Source organism: Mastigoproctus giganteus, chromosome 13, assembly GCF_048544385.1.
Source record: "Mastigoproctus giganteus isolate SK-2022 chromosome 13, ASM4854438v1, whole genome shotgun sequence".
NCBI classification, from domain to species: domain Eukaryota; kingdom Metazoa; phylum Arthropoda; class Arachnida; order Uropygi; family Thelyphonidae; genus Mastigoproctus; species Mastigoproctus giganteus.
The window spans coordinates 8,252,771-8,280,266 of NC_143587.1; the positions used below are offsets into that span (position 1 = coordinate 8,252,771).

A 27,496-nucleotide genomic window follows, 5' to 3' on the forward strand; every position below is an offset into this window, starting at 1 on the left:
ACATATAGGAGATCATCCAATATGGGGTTCTCTGGTCTCGGACAGACGGATGTGGTGAGCATATCGAAATGTTACTTGACAGAGAGAGAGAGAATTTGACACTTTGAATACTGGCTTTTACAATCCATTTTCCTACTGGGTCAACCAGTACAATAGATCTCTCAATTTGCTCTCTGATCCTCTTCCCAACTATAGAGTGGGCAGTACGTGACAATCCTCTAAATAGTGACCACTATCTGCTGATCTGTAGTATTCAAACCAAATAAACCACCCATTCCAAACAAACTGAAACAAAAACAAAATGGAAATTTTCCAAAGAAAACTGGGCAAAATTTACCAGTCATGCATCTTTTGATGGCGACAACATAGTCTTCTGCTATTGACACTGTCACCAATCATATCACAATGCAGATACTAACAGCTGTGGCCCCGAGTGCCAAGCGATTGTGTCCAAGCTATTTTTCCTAAGGGATACATAGTGATCTTTCTCGGTGATTTCGTTCTGCTTTCTTTCCAGTGCTTTTCTCATCCTCATTTATTTGTAGGTGGTTCTGTACTTAACAGATCTTGAGTAAGAACCCAGAAAGGAAAATCACCTTTCTTTTCCTAGTATATTTATTAATTTTTACACTAAAAAACTAACTTCTCCAGCCACTTGGTCACTAGGTGGCACTGCTCCTGCCTCCACGTGGCGGAAACCTGGAAGGAAAAGCTCTCACTCCCAGGGCTAAAAGGAGCAACAATGGACTGTGATGCATGTCCACCACTAGAGCCAACAGGCTCTCAACATACTGAGAACCGCAGAATAGAAGATGATCTCAGTCTTCCAAAAAAGAATGAAAAAGGACTCTAAGAAATCAGAACCACCAGCTTTTCTGATAATACATTCATTATTGACTTGGCCAGTGAGCAAACTCTCTCCCTTTCTCATCCAGAGATGTCTAGAGAATGCAGCAGGTACACCGAAAATGGTGAAAAGGCTCCAGTCAGGAGATCTTTTAATTGAGACCACTCAAGCAAGGCATTCGGATTATAATTAAAAATGTCATGTATAAGCATAATCCCAATCAAAGTCATAACACATTGAACTCCTCAAAAGGAGAAATAAGCGAGTGGGACTTATTGAATGTGACTGAAGAGGAGATAGTCATGGAATTACTAAAACAGAAAGTAACTCAAGCAAGAAGAATTATGATACAGAAGGATGGCAAGCTTGTTCCAACACGTAATATTATATTGACCTTTAGTACACCAAATTTGCCGACCTCAGTTAAAGCAGGCTACCTAAACTGCCATATCCGACCATACATTCCAAACCCATTTAAGATGTTTCAAGTGCCAAAAGTTGGTCACTCCCAGACAACATGCAGAGGCGAAACTACTTGTTCTAACTGCAGGTCAAAAAATCATTCACAAACAGAGTGTATGGCAAAGGCTCCAGAATGTCCAAATTGCAAGAGTGACCATCTATCATACTCAAAATCATGCGATCTCTGGAAAATTGACAAAAGAATACAAAAATATAAGATCGAGAATAAAGGTCATATATCTCGTGTCCAGAGCCTGTATGTGGCCCCAATAAATCCCCTGTCCAGAACCTGTATGTAGAGGCACACATATCAAGAAGAAAGAAAGCAAATAAAGTCAACGATCCCAAAACACTTCCATTACACAAAAGAATACAAAGCTGTTTCAACCCAAACTGAGGTATCAATTCTGCCCAGTACATCCAATGCAGAATGGGCACAATCTGTGCTATCAACACATCAGCCTACCACCGAACCTATTCTAGTTGATGAAATAAGTAATACCCCTATCACAGTTCCGCCTAAAATCTCATGTGATTAAAATGTCAAATAAATCACGAAGGCAACAAGCCACTGAATTATAAAAGACAAACTCAAATAGAATGGACTCTGAAAATATAACTGCACAAGATGAAACAGGCCCTGATCTTCATGCAGAAGATATGAAGACCGGATATTCACTTGGTCAAACAGATGATGCAGAAGAGAGTACAGATTCTGGACATCCCAATTTTCCTAGAAAATAAAAAACGAAATATGACCATCAAAAGCAAACCACTCACAAAAAACAGACTCGCCTTCCCTCTTCAAACCCAAATAATGCAGTACATTGTACAATGGAATTTTAGGGGTTTATGCAGCAATACTGATGACATCTGATTTAATCTCCCAATATAGTCCTCTAGCCGTTTGCTTACAAGAGACCAATCTAACTCCACCAATCAAAAATTATACAATTTACAGAAAAGATAGAAACTCTTCATTATCCGTACGTGGAGGCATTGTAATCTTAGTTGACTATAAAATACCTTCTAGAAACATTCCACTTCAGAAGCTGTTGCAGTACATGTATAAGTTGGACAAATTCTAACTCTAGTATTACTGTACCTTTCACCCAACAATATGTACACATTCAAAGAACTAGAAGACCTCATAAAACAAACACTATCACCTTTTTGTATCCTTGGTGACTTCAATGTGCATCATCCATTGTGGGAATCAGCCCACATGGACAATAGAGGACATTGATAGAGATGATACTAGACCAACTTAATCTGACATTACTAAACACTGGTCAAAATACTTATACTCACTTTCCCACTGGATCTATGTCAGCAATTGATTTAACAATCTGTTCCCCCATATTGTATATTCGAGTATAGAATGGGCAGTTTTAAATGACCCACACAATGGCAATCACTTTCCAGTTGTATGCAGAATCCGAACACTACAAACTCCATGGCACCTCCGTAGCCAGGAGGTGGGCAGGAGCAGCACACCCTTCTTGATTAGACCGGGGTTCGAGCTCATGAGCCACCAAATATGGAGGATGCTGAAAGGTCAGGGAATGACCACCGCATATCCCCGGAGCAATATGGCCTTAGTTGCTAATGCTCCTAAAAAAAAAAAAAAACTCCATGCCCTGACTGTTGGGTAAAATGGAAATTTTCAAAAGCAGATTGGGAAAAATATTCAGCCCATCTTTCTTTTAACAGCCAATTGATTAAACTATAACCCATTGATGAAGTCACTGAACATATTACTGAGGAAATACTAACTGCAGCCTCTGAAGCAATACCTCAGTCCTCGGCATGTAAACACAGAAATCTTAAACACTGGTGGAACGAAGCTTGTAACAATGCGAAAAAGGAAAAAAATAAAGCCTGCAACCTATTTCGGAAGTTTCCAATTACCAACAACCTAATTCAATACAAAAGACTTAAGGCAAAAGCTCGACAAATCAGAAGAAAAGCCAAAAGGGATACAGTTTGCCTCCACTATCACAAAGGATACAAGTAGTCAACTTATCTGGAAAAAAATTCAACAACTCAAATATCTACCTCCTCCTGCGCCCATCGTAATCCAGAATGGACAGGAAATATCTTCTTCTCAAGAAATAACTAATGCCCTTGCAGAGACTTTCCCCAAAACATCTGCCAATTCAGCATACAACAACTCCTTTCTTCAAATCAAAGTTCTAGTGGAAAGGTACAAGATCAACTTCTATGCAACCCAAAATCATGCCTATGATCAACCATTTAACCTATCTGAACTGCAAACAGCATTAAACAGATCACCCAATAGTGCAGCTGGACCTGATGGAATATATTATGTAATGCTGAAACATATAAACAGTACTGCCTTGAATTTTTATTAATGTTCTATAATCGGATTTTTCTCGAAGGTACATATCCTTCTGCCTGGCATCACTCTGTTATTTTAGCCATTCCTAAACCAGGAAAAGATCAATCACTGCCTCTAAATTAACGATCTATCTCCCTCACTAGCTGCCTAAGTAAAACTCTTGAAAAAATGATACACAGACGACTTACCTGGTTTCTGGAAACTAAAAAACTTATGAACAGCAATCAGTTTGGATTCCGACAAAACAGATCCACTTTAGATCTAATGGTGAAAGCCGAGACCAACATCTGTAATGCTTACGTCAAAAACGAACATCTTGTTATGGTAAGTCTTGATATCGAAAAGGCTTTCAAGACTACCTGGAGGTATGGCATATTGAGAGAACTTTTTTCCGTAGGATTGCGAGGGCACTTACCAGAATTCATCAGAAATTTTCATGAACAGAAGACCTTTCAGGTCTGCTATCAATCTGTACTTTCTCGGTCCTACACTCAAGAAGGTGTCCCACAAGGATCAGTACTTAGTTCTATCCTATTCTCACTTAGACTGGACAATATAACACAGAACATCCCCAATACTGTAGAACTATATATGTATGCTGATGATCTTACTATATCTTGCTGTTCACAAAATACTTATACCGTTGAAAGACAGCTGTAAATTTCCATAAATAAATTGGAGGCATGGGCACAGCAGAATGGATATTGTTTATCTGAACAAAAAACAATTGCAGTCCATTTCTGCAAAAAACGCAAGCTATACACAGAACCGGAACTCCGATTAAAAAACCATCTGATCCCTCTCACCAGTAACCTTCGTTTCCTAGGTTTTAATGTAGTAGTAGTAGTGGCATGTGATGCAAGAAAGCAAATGTTGGACACCAAACTTAACTTCGTTTCATATATCACATACCTCCAAACTGTTTGTTTAAAAAACTTATGTACTCAGGTCCATTTCTGCAATGACATGGGGTGCCGATATATATGCCCTTTTACAGTTGTATCGGGCTCTTATCAGGTTTTGTTTAGATTATGGTGCTGTTGGCTATGACTCGGCCAGGAAAAGTGCACTGACCAGACTTATTACCATCCAACACAGTGCCCTTCGTACTGCTCTCGGCGTGTTTAGAACATCCCCTGTCCAGAGCCTGTATGTAGAGGCACACAAACCTCCACTTCACCTTAGAAGGAAAATGCTGCTCCTCAGCTACGCAGCCAAAATTCAAAGCCTTCCAACCCATCCCATTCGACCGATACTTACCAATCCTCAATGGACAGCATTCTATAACATTAAACCGACTGAAAAGTAGACCCACTGGTATTAGATTAAAAGATTTGCTTCACACCTGGAATATTAATTTTGACAATATACTTCAAGAGACTGATGTACCTGATCCACCCTGTGTGTAAACCTCCCTTACTGTGACACCTACTTTCAGCAATGGAGGAAGAAATCCCTGATGGACAAAAATATAAAACAAATACATAAAGAACATGCCTTCAAGAATATGCAAAGCTGCCTAATATATACAGACGGCTCAAAAACAAGTTCTGCCGTTCAGGCCGCAGCTGTCTTTCATTCTTTTACAGTCTCCTTGTCACTTCCCGTTGAATGTAGTAGTTACATTGCAGAATTGTATGCAATTAAATTAGCCATAGAGAAAATAAACAGTTTCGCCAATACCAGCAGTGCAATATACACAGATTCCATGAATGCTCTGTCATCACTGGAGAATAAATATTTAGTATTTCATCCCATCATAAAACAAATCCTTTCCTGTTTAAACCATCTAAGGCATAAAAATCATTCAGTGAAATTTTGCTGGATCCCAGGACATACTGGTATCACATGTAATGAAAGAGCAGATCAGACAACCAAATAGTACAGCACCAGCAATTTACCAAGTACCATACGTGGATTATTTGAAACATATAAACGACGTCTATACATTTCAGTGGTCAGAAATATGGAAGTTGCAAAGGAATAACAGACTGCTCCAAATCAAAGAGGAACCAGCATTATGGAATTCCAGCTTCAGACAAAACATACAGGAAGAAGTTGTACTATCAAGACTCAGGATAGCGCATATGCACCTAACCCATATGTTTCTTATCATTGGGGACGACCCACCTTGATGTATACATTGTACGTCGCCACTTACAGTCAAACATATACTTTTTGAATGCATGCACTTTTCCCTTTTTAGAAAAAATACTTTCCACTCTCAGTCACGATTGCAAGAACCTCTATCGCTTACCCACATTATTGGAAATAATGCTAACCTAGTTGAACTGTATACCTTCCTTAAACAAATACACTTATGAATTGATCTGATGCAAACTGAACCAAATTATTATATAATTATACAATGACAGTATAGGAACTGGCACATTTTGGCCTATGCTGCCGTTGTGCCCTTAAACACCCATACCAATACTATCAGCTGCAACAGTCGGCATACCAATCACTGATGGAATCGTGATTGTGACAAAGCGAAAAGAGAAAAAAACGCAGCATGGCAGACCTTCCGCAAATATCTCACCACTGCCAGCCTTATTAACTTCATGAGACTGAGAGCCAAAGCTTGTTATATCCGGCAGAAGGCGAAAAAAGACTCGTGGATAAAATTTGCCTCCTCAATCAAAAAAGATACTGATACCCGAATAATCTGGGAAAAAATAAAGAAGCTAAATGGTGAATACATGTTACCTTCTCCTATTATTAATTGGAATGGGAAGGTGATCTCATCTGCTGAGGAAATTGCCAATGCCTTAAGAATTTTCTGTGAATTGTCCGCCTTAACTGCATATCAAAAAATTAAAGCTGAAGCTGAGAAAAGGAAACTGACCTTCAAAGCTACATGTCCTTTACCCTATAACCAACCACTCACAATATCTGAACTGGAAGAATCAATATATACCTCAAGAAATAGCTCTCCAGGCCCTGATGGAATCTACAATATAATGCTTCAACACCTCAATCAGAAATCACTATCTTCATTGCTAACCTTTCACAATAGGATATTCTCAGAACATATATTCCCCACTTCCTGGCGACATTCTTATGTAATAGCCATACCTAAACCTGGAAAAGATCATTCGATTCCTAACAACTATAGACCAATTTCTCTAACCAACTGCCTGAGTAAGACTTTGGAAAAAATGGTTCACCATCGACTTACCTGGTACCTTGAATCCCAGTACATAATCAGTGATAATGAATTGGCTTTCAGAAGAATAGATTTTCCCTAGACCTCATGACAAAATCCGATTCAAACATAAATGCATTCATCAGAAATCAACATCTCTTCATGATATGCCTCGATATAGAGAAAGCCTTTGATACCACATGGCACTACGGCATTCTAAGAGATCTCCATTCTATTCGTATGAGAGACCATTTACCATATTTTATTCAGAGCTTCCTTCGGCGCAGATATTTCCAAGTTAGGTACCAGCAGGCTTCATCTCAAACAAACATACATTCAAGAAGGAGCCCCACAAGGTTTGCTTAGTGTTCTTAGTGCCACTCTATTTGCAATACGAATAAACAACACAAACAGCATTCCAAACACCATTGACTCATATCTCTATGCAGATGATATCCTGCCATTCCCAGAATATGAACTATATTGAGAGGCATCTACAAATATCCATTATTAAATTGATATTTCTACAGCCATACATTTCTGCACCAAGCACAGAATGCATCCTGAACCTGGGTTGCATTTGGCCAATCATCCTCTACCAATTGTGAACAGTATTTGCCTCCTAGGGCTAATTTTTGATAAGAATTTAAATTTCCAGGAGCACATCAAATATCTAAGAACCACTTGCACAAAGAAAATGAATTCTCCGGGTTATCTCCAGTACATCTTAGGGTGCAGATCATTATACTCTGCTCCACTTATTAGATTTCTGCTAGATTACGGAGCACCTGTTTATGACTCAGCTAGAGAGAGAGAGCACCTTGGCCCATCTTGCACCCATCCAACTTTCTTCTCTTAGGATAGCTCTAGGTGCATACAGAACATTACCAGTTCAAAGTCTTTATGTTGAGGCTCATGAACCTCCACTTAGCATCAGAAGAAAGATGTTGATGAACTACTCAGCTAAAATTAAAAGCCTACCTTCTCATCCTATTAGGCCACTACTGCATGATCCTCTGTGGAAAACTCACTATGCAAATAAACCTAGACAATTTGGCCCACTGGTATCAGACTTCAGAATCTAACAGAAAGCTGGAACATTAAACTTGATAATATCCTCAGAGAATCAAAAGATCCAGATCCTCCATGGACTACCTTCACACTTTATTGTGATGAATACTTTGAGCAATGGGATAAAGGTCCTATAGCAAATATTTAATAATAGTAATAGCGGCATGTGATGCAAGAAAGCAAGTGTATGAGCTTATGTTGCATCAGCCAAAAAAAAAAAAAAAAAAAATTCACACAACCATTCCCTCTCAATGTTTGTCCAGTTCCTCCTTCAATTTAGTTAAGCTGTCAACTTCCACAATGACAGATGGAAGTTTGTTCCATCAATTAATCACCCACTGACTAAAGGCAAATTTCTGCACATCTTTCTACAACTGTCTTCCCTCAATTTGAATTCATGACCCCTTAGGTTCGTAATCTGAGCAAGTGGAAGAATCCCATCAGAATTCAGGGTGCTCAACCCATTCAAGGCCTTATATACCTCAATTATATTACCTCGCATGTGCCTAATCTCCAACCACTGCAATTTGTAGAACTTAAGCCTCTCTTGGTAAGAGGATCTGTTCATTCCCCTCACCAACTTGTTGCCCTTCTCTGTACACGCTCAAGTAAATCTACATCCTTCCTTAAATGAGGCCTCCAGACCTGTGTGCAGTACTCAAGGCCTGACCATTGCCTTATACAGAGGGACAATCACCTCCTTCTCCCTGCTAGCAAAATTCCTATATATCATTGACAAAACCCCATGACCTGCCCTGGCAGCCTGTCTGCATTGCTCAGAAAACTTCATATCTGACTGCACAATTACTCCCAGGTCTTTTTCATTTTCTACCACCTCAAGTGTAGTACCACACATTTGGTATGTTTCTCTGGGGTTACTTCTACCCATATGCAGCACTTTGCATTTGTCAGTGTTAAACTTCAGTGCCACTTCTTAGCCCATCTGCCCAAATTATCTAGATCCTGTTGAAGTAGCACACTGCCATTACTGTCATTAACAACCCTGCCAACCTTTGTATCATCTGCAAACTTTGACATTAAGCCTGATATACCTTCATCAATATCATTGATAAATAGACAAAACAACAGTGGACCCAACACCGAACCCTGTGGGACTCCACTAATAACATTAGTCCACGAAGAGCAGCACATTGATTACCACCCTCTGTCTTCTCCCACTCAATCACCCTTTTATCCATTGTAGAAACTTACCCTTAATACCATTCTGCTCCAATTTGTACAGTAGTCTTCCATGTGCAACAGTGTCAAAAGCTTTCCTGAAATCCAAGTATATGATATCAAAATTATTTTTTGCATCCAGTTCCTTTGTAATCACATCATGGTATCCAATCAAATTTGTCAGACAAAACTTTCCTTTAACAAACCCATGCTGTGTCTGAATTATTGCTGCAGTCTTGTTCAGATGATCCTGCAATGCATCTTTAACGAGTGACTCCATTATTTTACCCGGAACATCCAACAACTACATTTTTCTCACACACAAAAAAGTATCCCCACTTTACTGAGATCTACACTGATGGTTCAAAGTCTGACAGCCAAGTAGGTGCAGCTGTTCTCTTCCCGGAATACAACTGTCTTAGTGTCACTTCCGGCCGAATGCATCAGTTATACTGCGGAGCTCCATGCCATCAAGCTTGCCCTGAAAAAGATCTCATTCCTGTCAATAAATAAAAGCATAATATATACTGATTCACAGAATGCTCTTTTAGCTTTGAAAAGCAGTTCCACACCTTGCAGTTCCACACCTTATTAAACCTCATAAAACATGAGCTGATACTTCATGAGTATCAGCAAACTGTTGTCTTTTCTTGGATCTCGGGTCACAGTGGTATTCCTGGAAATGAATGTGCAGATGATGCTGCAAAGCATCCCTCTAGCATAGCCTCAACAAAGGATCTAGTCCAATATTCTGATTACATACAATGTACGGAGAAGGTGTATTACAATTTTGGACTGTTGGAAGGAACTTTTGATGACAATTCTCCCTCATTGTCAAAGAAAATTATCGGCATGCTCTTGATATTTGATCTGACCTACTTTACTTTTTTTGGACATGGATATTTCCATGGAGGAGCTTTGTTTCTGAGTAATAACCATAAACCCAGCTTTCATCCATTGTTATTACCTTGGAAAGGAAGTTCTTGTTCTTTTCTGGCCTGTGCTTGCAGCTCCCTGCACACAGTGTTCTGTTTGTTTGCCACTCAGCAAACAGGGCACAAATTTTGCAACAGTCTGCATTTAAATCCTTGTATTTAAATTTTCAGTTAAAATGCATCAGCACATACCATTCAATAGGCCTAGATTGTATACCATCTGTCCTCATGGCACCTCTGTAACCAGGTGGGAAGGAGCAGCAGTGCGTAGCACATGCTTCTTGATTAGACCGGGGTTCAAGCCCATGACCACCAAATACGGAGGATGCGGAAAGGTCAGGGAATGATCACCGCATATTCCCGGAGCAATATGGCCTTAGTTGCTAATGCTTCTAAAAATCAAATAACAAACAAACAATCTGTCCTCATGAATGCACTTTTCTTTTCATCAGACCACTTGGATACATGATTCCTATTGAAAAGTATGTGTTCTATTAATATCATCACCAAATGCTTAAGTAATTCATAAGTTTCCAGGGTTTTTCTCAAGTTTATGACAAAATATGATTCAAATTTACTGTTCCTTAATGTCCACCATCTTACTCAGTTACAAAATTTACAAGACACTCGACACTACCTAATTAAACTCCAATTGCACAAAAGCACAATATCCTAGTGACACAAAACTGGCAACACTAACAGTGAATTAGTTTGGTGGTATCTAATAGTGCGCTGCCACTGTTACTGCTGCATGCAGCCAGTCCAGAAACTTTGGCTTACACCTCGTACATTTCCATGTTTCCATTGCTTTTCCTAAATCATCATATTATAGGTGTGGAGATGTCTGATGCTTGCATGTATTTGCTTCTAACTTTATATTGTAAAAAAGCATGTTAATGGCATAGCATGAAAAAAAATGTGTATAGCTTAAAAAATTCTTTGTATTTACAGCTTTCCTTGTAATGAAAGATTCTGTTTCTTCCTAAATATTCTAGGCTTCTTTACCACCAGCACCTGTAGTACAAACCCCAAGTACTCCTACCACTGTAGAAGAAGCACCACCTCCCTCTCCTCCTAAACCCAAGCCTGTTAGGTTACCAGCTAGCTGGAAAACAGCCAAGGATGGAGAGGGTAATATTTATTATTATCATGCTGTTACCAGGTAAATATTTATTTCTAGCATTATAGTTAAGCATTATTGCAAAATACAGTTGTGCCCCCCGTATCTGCTGATTCAGTTGCCCACGGTTAACCACAGAAAAAAAAAACGAAAAAACTTAACAGGTACTACTCGCGTGTCCAATACAATGCTTCCCTCTATTTTTTACAATGTCGCGTATGGTTTGGTCACCAACATTATAATGGTTCTTTAGAGATTTAACGGATGCACCGTTTTCAAAACTTTTGAATAATTTCAAGTTTTTGTTTAATTTTAAAGCATAACTCTTGTGTATACCCATCATTTTCACAATTTCTAAACAAAAAATATATATATAATAATAAAATAAAATAGATTACTAAAAATTATAGAAATCTTATAATACCATGAGTATAAGACTAAATATGAAATGTTTTAGAGATTTTTTAACGGTAATGTTTTACCGTTTTTTTAGCACTTGCTATTTCGTATTTTAGTAAAATAAAATAGTTACTATAAAAAAAAAAAATCTGACATAAATAATGAAAAAAAATTTGTCCTTTTGTGGTGCGACGGAACACAACAATCGATGCAATGCACTAAATCAAATTAAACATTTGGTCTCTTTTTCTTTTTTTTTTAGCGGTAGGTGTGAAGACAGCGGAGGTTGCAAGATAATAGGTACACTAATCTCCCAATGATGACTTATAATGCCGGTTTTTGTCACTTATTTACAACTTGCAAAATATCTAGTTATTACTTGAATTTTATGATTTCTCGTTGATTTTTTTAAAAATTTGTAGTCTTAAAATGTTCCGGTTAATCCAATCCTGAATTGAGATTCTGCTGTACTTTATTATTACCGTATTTAATGTTGGTAATATCTTACTGTGTGTTTAATTTATCAATTAAACTTTATTATACATATGTACAAGAAAATCGTGTTATATACGGGGTCAGCAGGTGTTCACTTATATCAGCTGTCTCAGCCATCCACGATAGGTCTTAGAACGTATCCCCCACGGATATGGGGGTCTTACTGTATAGAAAAAATTGTCACTTCCTGGTTGTATGTTTTTGTCTAAACTTTTGAGTTTTGTTTTCATGTTCATTGGAAACTGCTTGTGAATAATTCAATGCAAAGTTACTGAGTATTCAGTACTACCATAAACAAAATAGAAAATAGTTATTCACAGAATTAGCATTAGAAAGGGCCCATGATGCAAGAAAGCAAGCTTATATGGCATCAGCCAAAAAAAAAAAAAAACACCCCTATTTCACCCATCCCCTCACTCCAAATGTTTGTCAAGTTCTGCCTTGAATTCATTCATAATCTATAAGTAAACAAAATTCAGCAAGCCAGTGCGATGCTACAAAGCCTGGAGAGCTACCTTGATTGTATTGAGCTGCATCTTAACCCAAGATTATTCACATGAGAAAGAATTAATAATACCACAGTAATATATTGTGTGATAGATTAAGTAAATTTTTATTGAATGGCCGAAATTACCTCAATAACAACAGTTAAACAAATTTGGTGATGTTTTGGAAATGTACCGTTTCCCATCATTAGACTTGTTGCAATGGCTCCTGGACTGAATTTGTTAGAGTTCATAGAGGTAAGTGTTAGTATTGAGGTGTTTTTAATTTAATTGTAACATTTAAATAAAATCAGTTTAATTTATTATTAGCATTAGTAGAGGCATATGATGGAAGAAGGCAATTATGTGTTATATTACTGTGGTGTTATTAATTGTTTCTAATATATTTGGAATTGATGACATCAAAAGCAGCAGTGACATCAGGAGAGACTGAGTAACAAGAAAAATAGTAGAAAGTACTTTGGAGACTCCTTTCTTGCTGTAGTGAACTTTAACTAGGGAAAAAGGAGAAATTCTCTGTAAGTTTAAGTGTGAGGACAAGATGGAGTATTCATTCCAGTAGTCAGGAAAGTGTCTCTCTGCACCAAACATTTTTTTTAAAAATAGCAAGAGGTTTATATGTGAAAGGGCCAGTGAATTTTAACATAAGGATAAAAATCATGTCGGTCCCAAAGGTGTTACTCAGTGTAGGGTTGTCGTTTGCTGCCTTATCCATTCAGCATTGATGAATATTGAGAGGTTAGTTAGGAAGGGGAAAGATTTTTTGCCAAGCTGTCAAAGACTTACATTCTGTTCAAAGTGACAGATAAAATTAGAGAGTGCATCAAGATTCTCAGGTAGCAGTCATTGGGGCTCATTTGAAGGCAAAGTGGGTTGGTTTGTTTGTTTGTTTATTTATTTTTTTTTTTTTTTTTAGGAAAGTTTTAAATTCAGAAGATTGGTAATTTTAACTTTTTTTTTTTTTTTTAAACCTCTTGTGTAACAATATTGATTGGGAAGTTTGAATTTTTTTAAAGCAATTTGTTTTATTTTAAATACATTATCAATTTCTGATTCCCAACAGTTTTGAGAGTGAAGAGATGTTTTTTTGCAATAAAAGAGGGCTGCACACGTAAGAGTTCAGTTGCTAGCTCATTTGCTGCTGCGGGGGTGGTCTAAATGGGTTTGCAGCTTTGTTAATATTTGAAAATTAAGGGGAGAAAATCTGCCTTTCTTGCGTGAAGAGCTTCTCAGATACATGAGATAAGAAGTGTGAATTGGTTGATTTCATCACCTAAACCTAAGATAATCGGAAGGTGATCAGAGTCAACAGGGTTAGCTATAAAAAAAAAAAGAAATCCAGAGTTTGATTATTTGTGGTGGAAAAATTAATAATTTGAGCTTAAATCGATTATCAATTAAAATTTACGTTTCATTCATAAGAATAAGGAGGTGAGGAAAATTAGTCTCCATAGATGATTGTCGAAGCTTTTAGATTACAGGAAGAAATAATCCACATTATAAGCTCTATAGACTTCAAGACTTGTATTGTGGGGAAGTATACATTAATAAAATTGCAGCAAAACACATCACACTTCACCTCAAAGCAATTAGAAGAGTGGACATTTTTACTAATAATTCACTAGGTCTAATAAGAGTAACAACTCCACAACCTCCATTTCAAGACCCTGCAATTAAAGAAATACTTGTAGCCAAAAAGAGAAGGAAATACTAAAAATCAGACAGCAAGGTTTCATTTAAGCATGTTATGTTGAAATAATCACTGAGAGATAAATCTTTGAGAGTGTAGGATTTATTTTTTAGCCCTAGTATGTGTTGTTTTTTTTTTTTTTTTTTTTTGTCAAGAAAGTTTAAATCATTAAAGTCATTGCATTTAATGTAATTAAAGCTCATTGCTCATCTCCTCACATTGAGTACAGTGTTATGAGATCAACTGAGACATGCAGTCAAAGAGGGATAATGTTTACTTCAGAGTCTTGTATTAGCAAGCACAGAGATATTAAATTTCTCAGAAATTCAACTTACATTTAAGGTGGGAAAGATCTGAGTATAGGAGTTCACTGGCAATGATGTTTACTTTTTCTTTAGACTGGTACATATATTGCGATAGTTAGATAACACAGAACGCATACCTTTGACAGTGATAAGTTTAACCACAATTGTACCCAGTGGTGGGCATCCTTTGTTTTCTTGCTCAAAGGGAAAGAGAAGCGGGTCACTACATTAGGAAATGTTGTGACATCGGTGTGTGCAGAAAAAGTAGAACACAACAAAGAATGCATATAATAACACACAAAAATGTAACTATATAAACTTATTAACATTAAACTTATTAAATATTGTAAATGCTGAACTATAAAGCACAGAACCTTGTGCAGGGCAGCAACAATAAGAACAGCATCATTGGCTCAGTGATATCACTGAATTATAACAGCCTACCTAATATCATGTTGGACCACCTTTTGCACAGATAATAGCTACTGTTCACCTATGCATTGACTCCACTACATGTCTGAAGACATCCTACCCAGTTGAAGGTGTCACCAAAGGCATCATCAATGAAATATTAGCTGCTCTTACTATAGTGATACTAAAACCAAAAGCAGATAGATGACAACTCTACAAGTACTGGTGGAACCTACTCCTAAGGCTGCTCTCTTTTCAAATTAAGGAAGACCAAAGCTTGGAATCATTTTCAGAAATATCAATTACAACTGAACTGATTACTTGAAAGTTGCTGAAAGCTGAAGCCCGAAGAGTTACAAAGAAAGCCTAACAAGAATCTTGGATAAAATTTCCTCCTATCATTACCAAAAATACAGACATCAGCATTTTGTCTTTAATATGTGAAAATAAACTTAACTTACAGGAACACGTAACATCCCCGAACAATATGCTGACAGAAACTGAATAAAATCCGATTGGTATTTGCTACACCTTGGGGCACATACAGAAAATAAATACTTCATTTATATAAAGTACTAATCAGATTGTGGCTGGATTATAGATGCCCATTATATGCCTCAGCCAGGAAAAGCACTTTGCAACATCTTAACACCATTCACTGCAGTGCTCTTTGGACAATCCTTGGGGGCCTTTAGAACTTCCCCAGTACAAAGCTTATGTGTAGAAGCAAATAAACCCACACTATTCCTGCAGAACTCGTTGGAATATCATAGGCATGGTGTCATACAGATATAAAGGAATGCAGAATTAGAATTTGGGGAGTACAATGTGTATAGGAAGGGAGGAGGGGTTATGCTATTAGTTAAGAAACACAAAATCTAAAAGGTGCCTCCGTAGCCAGATGGGAAAGAGCAGCAGTGCATAGCACACGCTTCTTGATTAGACCGGGGTTCGAGCCCGTCACCACCAAATACGGACGATGCAGAAAGGTCAGGAATGACCACCGCATATTCCCGGAACAATATGGCCTTAGTTGCTAATGCTCCTAAAAACCAAACAACAACAACAAAATCTAAGGAAGTGCAGCCAGGTGATATGGGTGGACAGTGCAGTGTCGAGTCAGTTTGGTGTGACATAAGCACTGGGAAAGGACTTCTGTACACTGGAATCTCAATCTGAACAATATTCATTGGGATGCTGATACACCTGATCCGCCATGGATGATCATTACTCCCCACTGCGATGACTTCTTTACAAAATAGGGTAAGAGTTCTTTGACACCTCATGGCTTATAAAAACTGCATTCAGAGAATTTAGATAAATATATAAGAATATGCACAGATGGAGCCAAATCGGATAATCACATGAGTGCAGCAGCCATTTCTCCTTCCTTCCTGGAAAGTATTTCTTTGCCTCTTGAATACAGGATACCTGTAGCTGGACAAAATGCAAATTCAACATGCTTTGGTTAAAATATGCACTCTCTTCTTATGGTCAGCCATAATTTATACAGTGCCCATCAGCGCAGTATCTGTTATTAAAAGTAATCACTGTCAAGAGCCCAATAAGCAAATAACTTTCTGCTGGATACCAGGACACTGGTATTTTGGAAATGAAAGGGCAAAGCTAAAAGAACGATAGATTTGCTTCTGTACTTCCTTACGTGCATTTTAATAATTTTATTTAGAAAACATGCAAAACTCCACCAAATCAAAAATGAACCAAAAATATGGATATATAGCTCCTGACGAAACTGACAAGAGGGAGTAATATTAGCTTGGTTATATATTGGCCTAACCCATGTCACTCATCTCCATTTACTAATGGACAGTAACCCTCTGTAATGTATTTCATGCCAAGCACAGCTTACAAGATCAGACAATTAAGTTTCTAGACTTTTTTTTTTTTTTTCCCTTGCCATTTGGGTTGGTAACACTGTCATGCCAGCTGTGTATTCATGATGTAGTAGGTAGGTGAATAACAGCTTTGTGAAGTTGCACATGTATAAATATTTTAATCATAAAAATGGAAAGAACAATCAGTGTAAAATTTTGTGTTAAATTGGCTAAGACACCCACAAACTGGAATATGGTAAAAAAAAGTAATTGAGCAGTGAAACCTGCATGGATTGTAATCTGCCTTTAATTTTTTAAAGAATTACAGATTATTCTCAGATGTTTCATGGTACTTCCCGTACCACTTTTTCAATGACTCTTTAAAATCGTATCTCAAAGTAATACATCATTTATTAAACTACAGTTAGCACTTTCCAAATACTGACACAACAAGGAAAATTTTCCAGAATTCATGTATATCTCTTGCAGATGCATCTGTAGAGTAACATATATGCTATTGGGTTTACTTCTATGTTTTAATCAAAAAAAAAACTATTCTGATGGGTTGTTTTTTTTTTTTTTTTTTTTTTTTTCTCTCTCTCTCCCTATTAGAGAAACCCAGTGGGATCCCCCTGCAGTTGATGAGACAGATGAGGATATGGACCTTGGCACTCCAACTTACGATGAACCAAAGGTATGTTATTATGAAGTGTGATAAAATTTGTGTATTCCGAAATATAATAATTTTGGAACAGAATAATTTTGAATATATCACATCCATTGCTTATTATATTAAACTGATCCATCTGAAATGTCCTTTGGGCATATGGACGAATCGTCCAAATCTGTTAACCCAGCAGATGTACAGATATCTGTGATAGTATAAATCAGTTCTTCTGGACTCTTATTCTTCAATTGATATTTTTTTCATGCTGTCCTATTTTGTGTCAGACTTTCAGTCCCACACGGAATTAGTATTAGAATGGCAAATGATACAAGAAAGCAAGCTTATAGAGCATCAGCCAAATTAAAATAAAATTTAAAAAAAAAAAAAGCCACCTATCCTCCTCAACCATTCATCCCCCCCACCCCCCGAAGAATTTGTGTTCTTCCATGAATTTATTCAACTACCCATTTCCGCAACGGATGGAGGTTTGTTCCAACAATCAACCAACCCACCTGTTGGCTGAAGACAAACTTCTACACATCTGTCCTGCATCCATCCTTCCTCAATTTGAATTTACACCCCCCTCATGCATGTAATCTAGGCAAGAAAAGAATGTCATAAACATTTAGCTTACTCAATCCATTTAAGGCCTTAAACACTTCAGTCAGATATCCTTGCAGAACTGGTGCCTTTCTTGGTAAGAGCACCCTTTTGTTCTTGTTTCCTTCACCAATCTCATTGCCCTTCTCTGCATGCATTCCAGCAGTTCTACATCCTTCCTAAAATGAGGCCTCCACACCTGTGTACAGTAGTCAAGATGCAGCCTAATTGACAGCCTTGTACAAAACGATAATCACCTCCTTATCCCTGCTATTAAAGTTCCTGTATATTATTAGCAAAACCCCATGAGCTGTCCTGGCTGCACAATTACCTCCCAGTTCTTTTTCATTTTCCATTGGAATTACTGCTACCCATATGCAGTACGTTTGATTTGTCAATAAACTTTAACTGTCATTTCTCAGCCCATTGGCCTAATTTTTATGGACCTTGTTGCAGTAGCTTACCTTGGTTACTGTCATTACCCACCCTGGCAACCTTGTACTTTTTATCATCTGCAAACTTAAGACGTTAAGCCTGATATACCTTCATCGATGTCATTGATAACGATTGAAAACAACAGTGGTCCTGGAACTGAACCCTGGGGGATTCCACCTACTCAACCATCCCTTTGTGCATAGCAGTAACTTACCCTTAATATCCAGTTTTTATAGCAGTCTTTTATGTGCAACAGTATTGAAAGCCTTTCATAAATCCTAGTATAGAATATCAAATTTATTTTTTTCATCCAGTTCCTTGGTCATTGCATCATAGTAACCTATCAGATTGGTTAGACAAGACCACCCCTTAACACATTTATGCTGTGACTACAGTATAGTACCCCTTGACATGGGCACCTGTACGTGGTGAGGACCTCCCAGTGATGCTGCTGGCCTTCCAGACTATCATCACTGGGATCTAATGCCCATATCTTGGTTCCAGGGTTACATTATTGGAATCCGGCGTGTGCCGCGACCCGTGGAAACTCGGAAAGGGTGATCCTGGTGGTTGAGGAGCCCAGCTTTAATACACTATTTCGGCCCCTGCTTCGACAAGACGGGTGGTCCCGGACCGGCCCAACCGGGATCAATCAGTGGATGGTTCTTACTGCTAGGGTCAACTGCATTCCAACAAGTCTCCCTCCCTTTGGTCCTGGGACGGAATCAAGGCTTATTGGAAATGTGGGTATGATGCTCCTGAGCGAACTTGGCTTGTCATTCGTGTACGCAGTGCCTGCTAGTTCACAAATAGGTGTCCCCTCATAGGGCTCTGTGGTGGGTGAGGTATTTAGGGCGTCTGAAATTTTTATTTTACTCCTATGAGTAATTTAAATCTTATTTCTTCTGGGGTCCCAACAAGGCCTCTACCTAATCGATCAGATGAGAATGACACCAATTCAATCAGGAAGATGTCACCCTTCTTCATCCAGAAAGGATTAGAAGGGTTGGCAGGATCACCAAAATCCGTAAAACGGCTGCGTTCTGGCAGTCTTTTAGTCGAAGCATAAAGCAAGTGGAAAGAATCTTGAAAGTGACATCCATGGGGGGAATACTGATGAGTGTAACACCTCACAAACCTCTGAACTTTTTGAGAACGAGAGTAGCCTGTGTGGACGTAGCTTATTGCCGCTCCTGGAACAGAGAAGTTTTTTCTGATTTATTTTCTGTTTTATTAGCTGAAATTGGCGTATTAACTTGTTTTCTAGAGTAACTTTATATTCATAGTTACGATACTTAGTTTAAAGTTTAACTTACATAGAGATTTTGTAGGTATTACTTAGTATCAGTAAGGGTATCAAATCCACGTGTTACAAGTTCCAGCTCCGTTGAACGAGAGTTTTTTTTTTAACCATATTTAGCCAATTTATTAACCAATTGTTATATCAAATTCTTTTCTGTAAGTAGCTAGTCAGGATCCTTAGTTTATTCTGAATTGAGACAGCGAGATTTGGAAGTTAAACGATACTTAAGTGTCCGTAAATTTACTGTTCGTAAATTGCCGCCATTGTTACGCGATACAAAATATCTCGAACTAGATAGCATAAGCTTAGTATAGTACATAATATAATATTGTCAATTAATCAGTAAATCTATTAATCTTGTTGAACTTCATTGTCAATTAAATTGTATTTTAACTATATACATATAACAACTTTGATTACGTAACATAAATAATTAGCAAAAATAAATAATTAATACTTAACTTGATACAGAAATTATATAAAGGGATTTCGTAGATAACACTCGACACTGAAACATAAATATAGCGTTATAACTGTGTTGGGATACAAGTTTGGGGTTTTAATTTTGTACTGAAATTGAAATTTTATTGAAATTAAATCGAAATCATGGCTCAGGGGAGAACTGAGGGCGGCAGTTGCCCTCTGAATCACAGGCTTTTAAAATGCACTATTTGCTTAATGTTTGTGGAGCAGTCAGGTACGGGACACGATACTGCCATGGGGGATGTCTTTGTATGTGCGCGATGCAAGGAGTGTAAGGAAATCAGGCGACAACTCAGCATTGTTATGGGCCTATATGAGAGCTAGGACAGGGTGGATGCCCTCAAAGGATTAAAAGTGAGGGCCCATCAAGCTCTCAGCTGCCCACTTGGGCATCACGCAACACAGTGGCAACCCCCAAGGCAGAATGTGCTGGTCCCAAAGGAACAAAGTTGGTGACTATTGTCAGGGAAACATGCTTTGTAAAAAGGATACATGGAACAGGACCAGGGTATGTCTGCCTGGGGCAAAGGTTGATCACATTGTAGAGCAGATATCATCTTTTAAGGGTATAAAAGGTGATATAGTGTTACACGTTGGCACTAATGATATTAAGAGTAGGAGACCGGCGGAATTACTTAACAAGTATAGGTCACTGTTGAAAAAAAGCCGTGAATTAGGGTTGAATTTGCAAGTATCTGCAATTCTGCCCAGACACGATAGGAGGGAGTATATGACGAGAGCTCTATCGATCAATTCAGCCCTGGAAAGATTGTGCAAGGATCAAGGAGTAGAATTTTTTTCAGCTGGCCTGTACTTGTTAACAAGAGAGACTGCTTCTACAGGGATGGGATACACTTAAATAGAAAGGGTGCAAGAATGTTTATTGATGCTATCGAGGTAGTGTTAGGTGGGTTGGAAAACTGCTAGATTGGGGGAAGACAAAGACGAATAGATTAACAGTAGCCACTGGCAGAGGTGAAAGTGATTCTTGCACTGCTTCTATTGGAATGAGCAGCAGCTTGGAAAATAAGATGCAGGATATTTCAGAGACTGCTGGGAGTCATTGGGGTACAAGTAAACATGTGGGTTGTGTTAGGATAGCTAAGAAAAAGAACAGATGCATGTATACTTGTGTGTACACAAATGCTAGGAGAGTTTGGTAAATAAATTTGATGAATTTGAGGTATTGCTCAAAGCATCAAAGGCAGATATTGTTGGGCTATCAGAGACGTGGTGTCACACAGATATAAGTAATGCAGAACTGGAATTTGGGGAGTACAACGTCTACAGAAAGGATAGATAGGATAGGAAGGGAGGAGGGGCTATGCTATTAGTTAAGAAACACATAAAATCCAAGGAAGTGAAGCCAGTTCACATCGCTAGACAGTGCAGTGTCGAGTCAGTTTGGTGTGACATAAGCATTGGGAGATCAAAATTGAGAGTAGGAGTGTGCTATAGGCCTAATTACTCTGATGAGTATAATAAGAAACTGAATAGGGAAACAGAGTGAGCCAGTAAATCAGAGAGTCTTATAATGGAGGATTTTAATTTCCCAGATATTGACTGGAATTTGTGGGTTTGTCACTCACACACTAGCAAAGCTTTTGTGGATTTATTGGATGATTGTTTTCTAAATCGGCATGTTCGGGAGGCAATTAGAGGAAGCAATACTCTTGATTTGATTATCAGTAGTGATTCTTTATACATTAAGATTCTGCAGATACAAGAACCGCTAGGTGGCAGTGATCACAGTGTGCTGAAGTGGGGATTTACTCAAGGAGGTAACTATCATCAGGGATAAAGGGAAGAGTTATTGCTTTCGTAAAGGTGGATATGATGGTCTGAGACATTTAAATTCTATACAGTGGGACCGACTGATGATGTTACCAACAGCAAACTCAAAATGGGAAGCATTCAAAGAACTTATCTTGGAAGCTACTAGGCTTCACATACCAACTAAGAAATATTGTTCAAGGTTCAGGCCTAAATGAAATTCAGATGAACTAATGAGACATATGGCAAAGAAGAAAATGCATGGGATACATATAAATTTACATGTGACACAGAAGCCTATGATAGATATAAGTTCATCTATAACTAAGTTACAAAGGAGGTTAGACAGGCGAAGGCAGATTACAAGAAATCTTTGGCAAGGGATGCAAAGAAAAATAGCAAGGAGTTCTTTACTTATGTAAACACTAGAAGGAAGGGGATGAATCAGATTGGTCCACTTGATATCAATGGTTCAACTGTTCATGATCCTGCTCAGGTAGCTAACAAACAAAATCAATATTTTGCATTGACATTCACACATGAGGAGTTATTCAGGAAAGGTAATGCCATAGATCAAGTAACAACTGGCAGTGAGATAGATGATCTTGTAATAATTGAGAGTAAAGTGGAGGAGAAATTGTTGAAGATAAGTACAAGAAAGGCACCTGGGGAGGATGGGATCTATCCAGTTATATTAAAGGAGGCAGCAAAGGAAGTAAGCAATCCGTTAGCCATAATTATGAGAGCTTCCTTGGACTCAGGGGAGGTACCCACAGACTGGAGATGTGCAAATGTAACCCCAATTCACAAAGGAGGATGAAAGGCTGACACAAGTGATTACAGACCTGTGAGTTTAACTTCTGTTCCAAGAAAATTAATGGAAGCGCAGGTTAAAGAAGCACTGCAGGATCATCTTCACAAGAATTCAGTTATAGCTCAGACACAGCATGGTTTTGTTAAGGGAAGGTTTTGCCTGACCAATTTGATTGGATACTATGATGTAGTCACAAAAGAACTGGATGCAGGGAATAACTTCGATATTATATATTTAGATCTTAGAAAGACTTGATACTGTTGCTCATGGAAGACTGCTGCACAAATTGGAGCAGTGTGGCATTGGAGGCAAATTGCAGCTATGGATAAAGGGATGGTTGAGTGGCAGAAGACAGAGAGTGGTTATTAGTGGAATCCCTCAGGGTTCAGTGTTGGGTCCATTTTGTTTTCTGTATTTATAAATGATATTGATGATAGTATATCAAGCTTAATGTCCAAGTTTGCAGACGATACAGAGATTGGCAGGGTTGTTAAGAACGCCACTGACGCTATGCTGCTGCAACAGGATCTGGAAAGGTTGAGCAGATGGGCTGAGAGGTGGCAAATGAAGTTTAACATTGACAAATGTAAAGTACTACATATGGGAAACAGCAACCCCAGAGCAACGTATCAACTCTGTGGTACTACACTGACAGTGGTAGAGAAAGAAAAGGACTTGGGGATAATTATGCAGGCAGATATGAACTTCTCTGAGCAGTGCAGATGGGCTGCAAGGGTAGCTCATGGTGTCTTATCAATGATATACAGGAATTTTTCTAGCAGGGATAGGGAGGTGATTATTCCCTTGTATAAGGCAATGGTCAGGCTGCACCTTGAGTACTGTATACAGGTCTGGAGGCCTCATTTCAAGAAGGATGTAGAGCTGCTGGAACGAGTACAGAGAAGGGCAACAAGGTTAGTGAATGTAATGAAGGGTTGCTCTTACGAAGAAAGGCTTAACTTTTGCAAATTATAGTGTCTGGAGACTAGGCACCGGCGAGGTGTCTGATAGAGGTGTACAAAGCCTTAAATGGTTTGAGCATGCTCAATGCTGATGGGATACTGCCTCTTGCTCAGAATAATCAATCACCTGAGAGGGCATAAATCACCTGGACAGGTATTTCAAGCGAACGGAGGGGTGAAGTGGAAGGGGGATTTTTTTGTTTTTTTTTTGGGGGCATGCTGCATAAGCTTGCTTTCTTGCATCATATGCCTCTGCTAATGCTAACTTTTCACGAGGTGGGATCTTCTTCATGTCTCTGAAAAGAGATCTACTCTGAACTAAAAGATGAAGGAGTGACAGCTGTCATGAGAATATCAATGTAGAAGGATGGGAATGACAAACAGCTTGTCATTGTAATCCTACCTGTATGGTGTGAAGGACCACGAGAGCAAGGAACGTTCAGATTCCAAACCAGTCTGGATAGTAAATTGCCAAGGAGACCATTCCGCCTACTGAAGTGCATACCAACGGTGGAAGGACGAAAAAGAAATTCGAAAAATAAAAACAGCTGAAAATATCATATCAGGAGGCCAGAAAACACATTTGCATTAGTAAAGGCATATGATGCAAGAAAGCAAGCTTATGCAGCATCAGCCAAAAAAAAAAAAAAAAAAAAAACACTTCCATTTCTCCCCTCCGTTCGTTCTAAATACCTGTCCAGCTGAGCCTTAATTTATTTAGGCTATCAACTTCCACAACAAGGGATGGAAGTCTGTTCCACCAACCAACTACCCACTGGCTTAAGGCAAACTTCTGCACATCATTTCTACATCTGTCTTTCCTCAATTTGAATTTATGCCCTCTCCGGTGGTTATTCTGAGCAAGAGGAAGAATCCCATCAGCATTGAGCATGCTCAAACCATTCAAGGCTTTATACACCTTTACCAGACCACCTTGCCAGTGCCTAGTATCCAGACACTCTAATTTGCAAAACTTAAGCCTATCTTCGTAAGAGCAACCCTTTGTTCCATTCATAATCTTGTTGCCCTTCTCTGTACTCGTTCCAGCAGCTCTACATCCTTCTTGAAATGAGGCCTCCAGACCTGTATTCAGTACTCAAGGTGTGGCCTGACCATTGACTTATACAAGGGAATAATCACCTCCTTATCCCTGCTAGAAAATTCCTGTATATCATTGACAAGACACCATGAGCTACTCTTGCAGCCCCTGCACTGCTCAGAGAACTTCATATCTGCCTGCACAATTACCCCCCAGGTCCTTTTCATTCTCTACCACTGTCAGTGTAGTACCACAGAGTTGATATGTTGTCTGGGGTTGCTGTTTATATGTAGTACTTTACATTTGTCAATGTTAAACTTCATTTGCCACCTCTCAGCCCATCTGCTCAACCTTTCCAGATCCTGTTGCAGCAAGATAGCGTCAGTAGCGTCCTTAACAACCCTGCCAACCTTTGTATAATCAGCAAACTTGGACATTAAGCTTGATATACCATCATGAATATCATTTATAAATACAGAAAACAATAATGGACCCAACACTGAACCCTGAGGGACTCCAGTAATAACATTAATCCACGATGAGCAGTGTCCTTTGATTACCACTCTCTGTCTTATATCCCCCTCGACCACCCCTTTATCCATAGCAGCAATTTGCCTCCAATGCCACACTGCTCCAATTTGTGCAGCAGTCTTCCATGTGCAACAGTATCAAAAGCCTTTCTAAGATCCAAAAATATAATATCAAAGTTATTCCCTGCATCCAGTTCTTTTGTGACTGCATCATGGTATCCAATCAAATTAGTCAGACAAGACTTTCCCTTAACAAACCCATGCTGTGTTTGAGCTATAATTTGAAGTCTGTCTAGATGATCCTGCTGTGCTTCTTTAACCAGTGCCTCCATTAATTTTCCTGGAATAGAAGTTAAACTCACAGGTCTATAATTACTTGTGTCAGACTTTGTGAATTGGGGTTACATTTGAACATCTGCAGTCTATGGGTAGCTCCCGAGTCCAAGGAAGCTCTCGTAATTATGGCTAAGGGTTTGCTTACTTCCTTTGCTGCCTCGTTTAATATAACTGGATAGATCCCATCCACCCCAGGTGCCTTTCTTGTGTTTATCTTCAACAATTTCTCCTCCACTTTATTCTCAGTTATTACAAGATTATCTAGCTTACTGCCAGAGTTGAAAACACCTCTGGCATTCCCCTCGCTGAATATTGCCTCATGTGTGAATGTCGATGCAAAATATTAATTTAGTTTGTTAGCTACCTGAGCAGGATCATCAACAGTTGAACCATCAATATCAAGTCGACCAATCTGATTCATCCCCTTCCTTCTAGTGTTTACATAAGTAAAGAACTCCTTGCTGTTTTTCTTTGCATCCCTTGCCAAAGATTTCTCGTAATGTGCCTTCGCTTGCCTAACTTCCTTTGTAACTTGGTTACAGATCAACTTATATCTATCATAGGCTTCTGTTTCACATGTTAATTTATATGTATCCCCTATATTTTTCTTCTCTGCCATATGTCTCATTAGTTCATCTGACATCCATTTAGGCCTAAACCTTGAATAATATTTCTTAGTTGGTATGTAAAGCCTAGTAGCTTCCAAGATAAGTTCTTTGAACGCTTCCCATTTTGAATTTGCTGTTGATAACATCATCAGTTGGTCCCACTTTATAGAATTTAAATACTTTAAAACTGTCTCAGATCATTGTAGTCTCCTTTACGAAAGCAAAAGCCCTTCCCTTTACCCCTGATGGTAGTTACCTCTTTGAGTAAATCCCACTTCAGCACACTGTGATCACTGTCACCTAGTGGTTCATTTATCTGCAGATTCTTAATGCATGAAGAATTACTGCTGATAATCAAATCAAGAGTATTCCTCCCTCTAGTTGCCTCCCGAACATGCTGATGTAGAAAACAATCATCCAATAAATCCACAAAAGCCTTGCTAGTGTGTGAGTGACTAGCCCCCAAACTCCAGTCAATATCTGGGAAATTAAAATCTCCCATTTTATAAGACTCTCTGATTTACTGGCCCACTCTATTTCCCTGTACAGTTTCTTACTATACTCATCAGAGTCATTAGACCTATAGCACACTCCTACTCTCAATTTTAATCTCCCAGTGCTTATGTCACACCAAACTGACTCGACACTGCACTGTCCAGTGTTGTCGATTGGCTTCACTTCCATGGATTTTATGTTTCTTAACTAATAGCATAACCCCTCCTCCCTTCCTATCCTTTCTGTACACATTGTACTCGTCTAATTCCAGCTCTGCATTCCTTATATCTGTGTGAGACCACGTCTCTGATATCCCAACAATATCTGCCTTTGATGTTTTGTGCAATACCTGAAATTCATCAAATTTATTTACCAAACTCCTAGCATGCAGTATACATGCACCTGTTCCTATTCTTTGCTACCCTAACACAACCCATGTGTTTACTTGTACCGTAATGACTCCCAGAAGTCTCTGAAATATCCTGCATCTTGTTTTCCAGGCTGCTGCTCATTCCAATAGAAGCAGTGCAAGAATCACTTTTACCTCTGCCAGTGGCTACTGTTAATCTATTAGTCCTTGTATCCCCCAAGCCAGCAGTTTTCTGACCCACCTAACACTGCCTCGATAGCATCAGCAAATATTCTTGCACCCTTTTTATTTAAGGGATATATCCTATCCCTGTAGA

General features: G+C 38.6%; 1 protein-coding gene across 1 annotated transcript in view; it reads left to right on the forward strand.

Annotated features, from left to right (window-relative positions):
- Positions 1 to 27,496, forward strand: part of Set2 (SET domain containing 2) — a 434,699-nt gene that overhangs the window by 358,082 nt on the left and 49,121 nt on the right. Inside the window, exons 17-18 of the mRNA XM_090387799.1 lie at positions 11,000 to 11,166; positions 17,378 to 17,459. Of these exons, the coding sequence (XP_090243925.1) occupies positions 11,000 to 11,166; positions 17,378 to 17,459 (249 nt within the window). The remainder of the gene's footprint in view (positions 1 to 10,999; positions 11,167 to 17,377; positions 17,460 to 27,496) is intronic.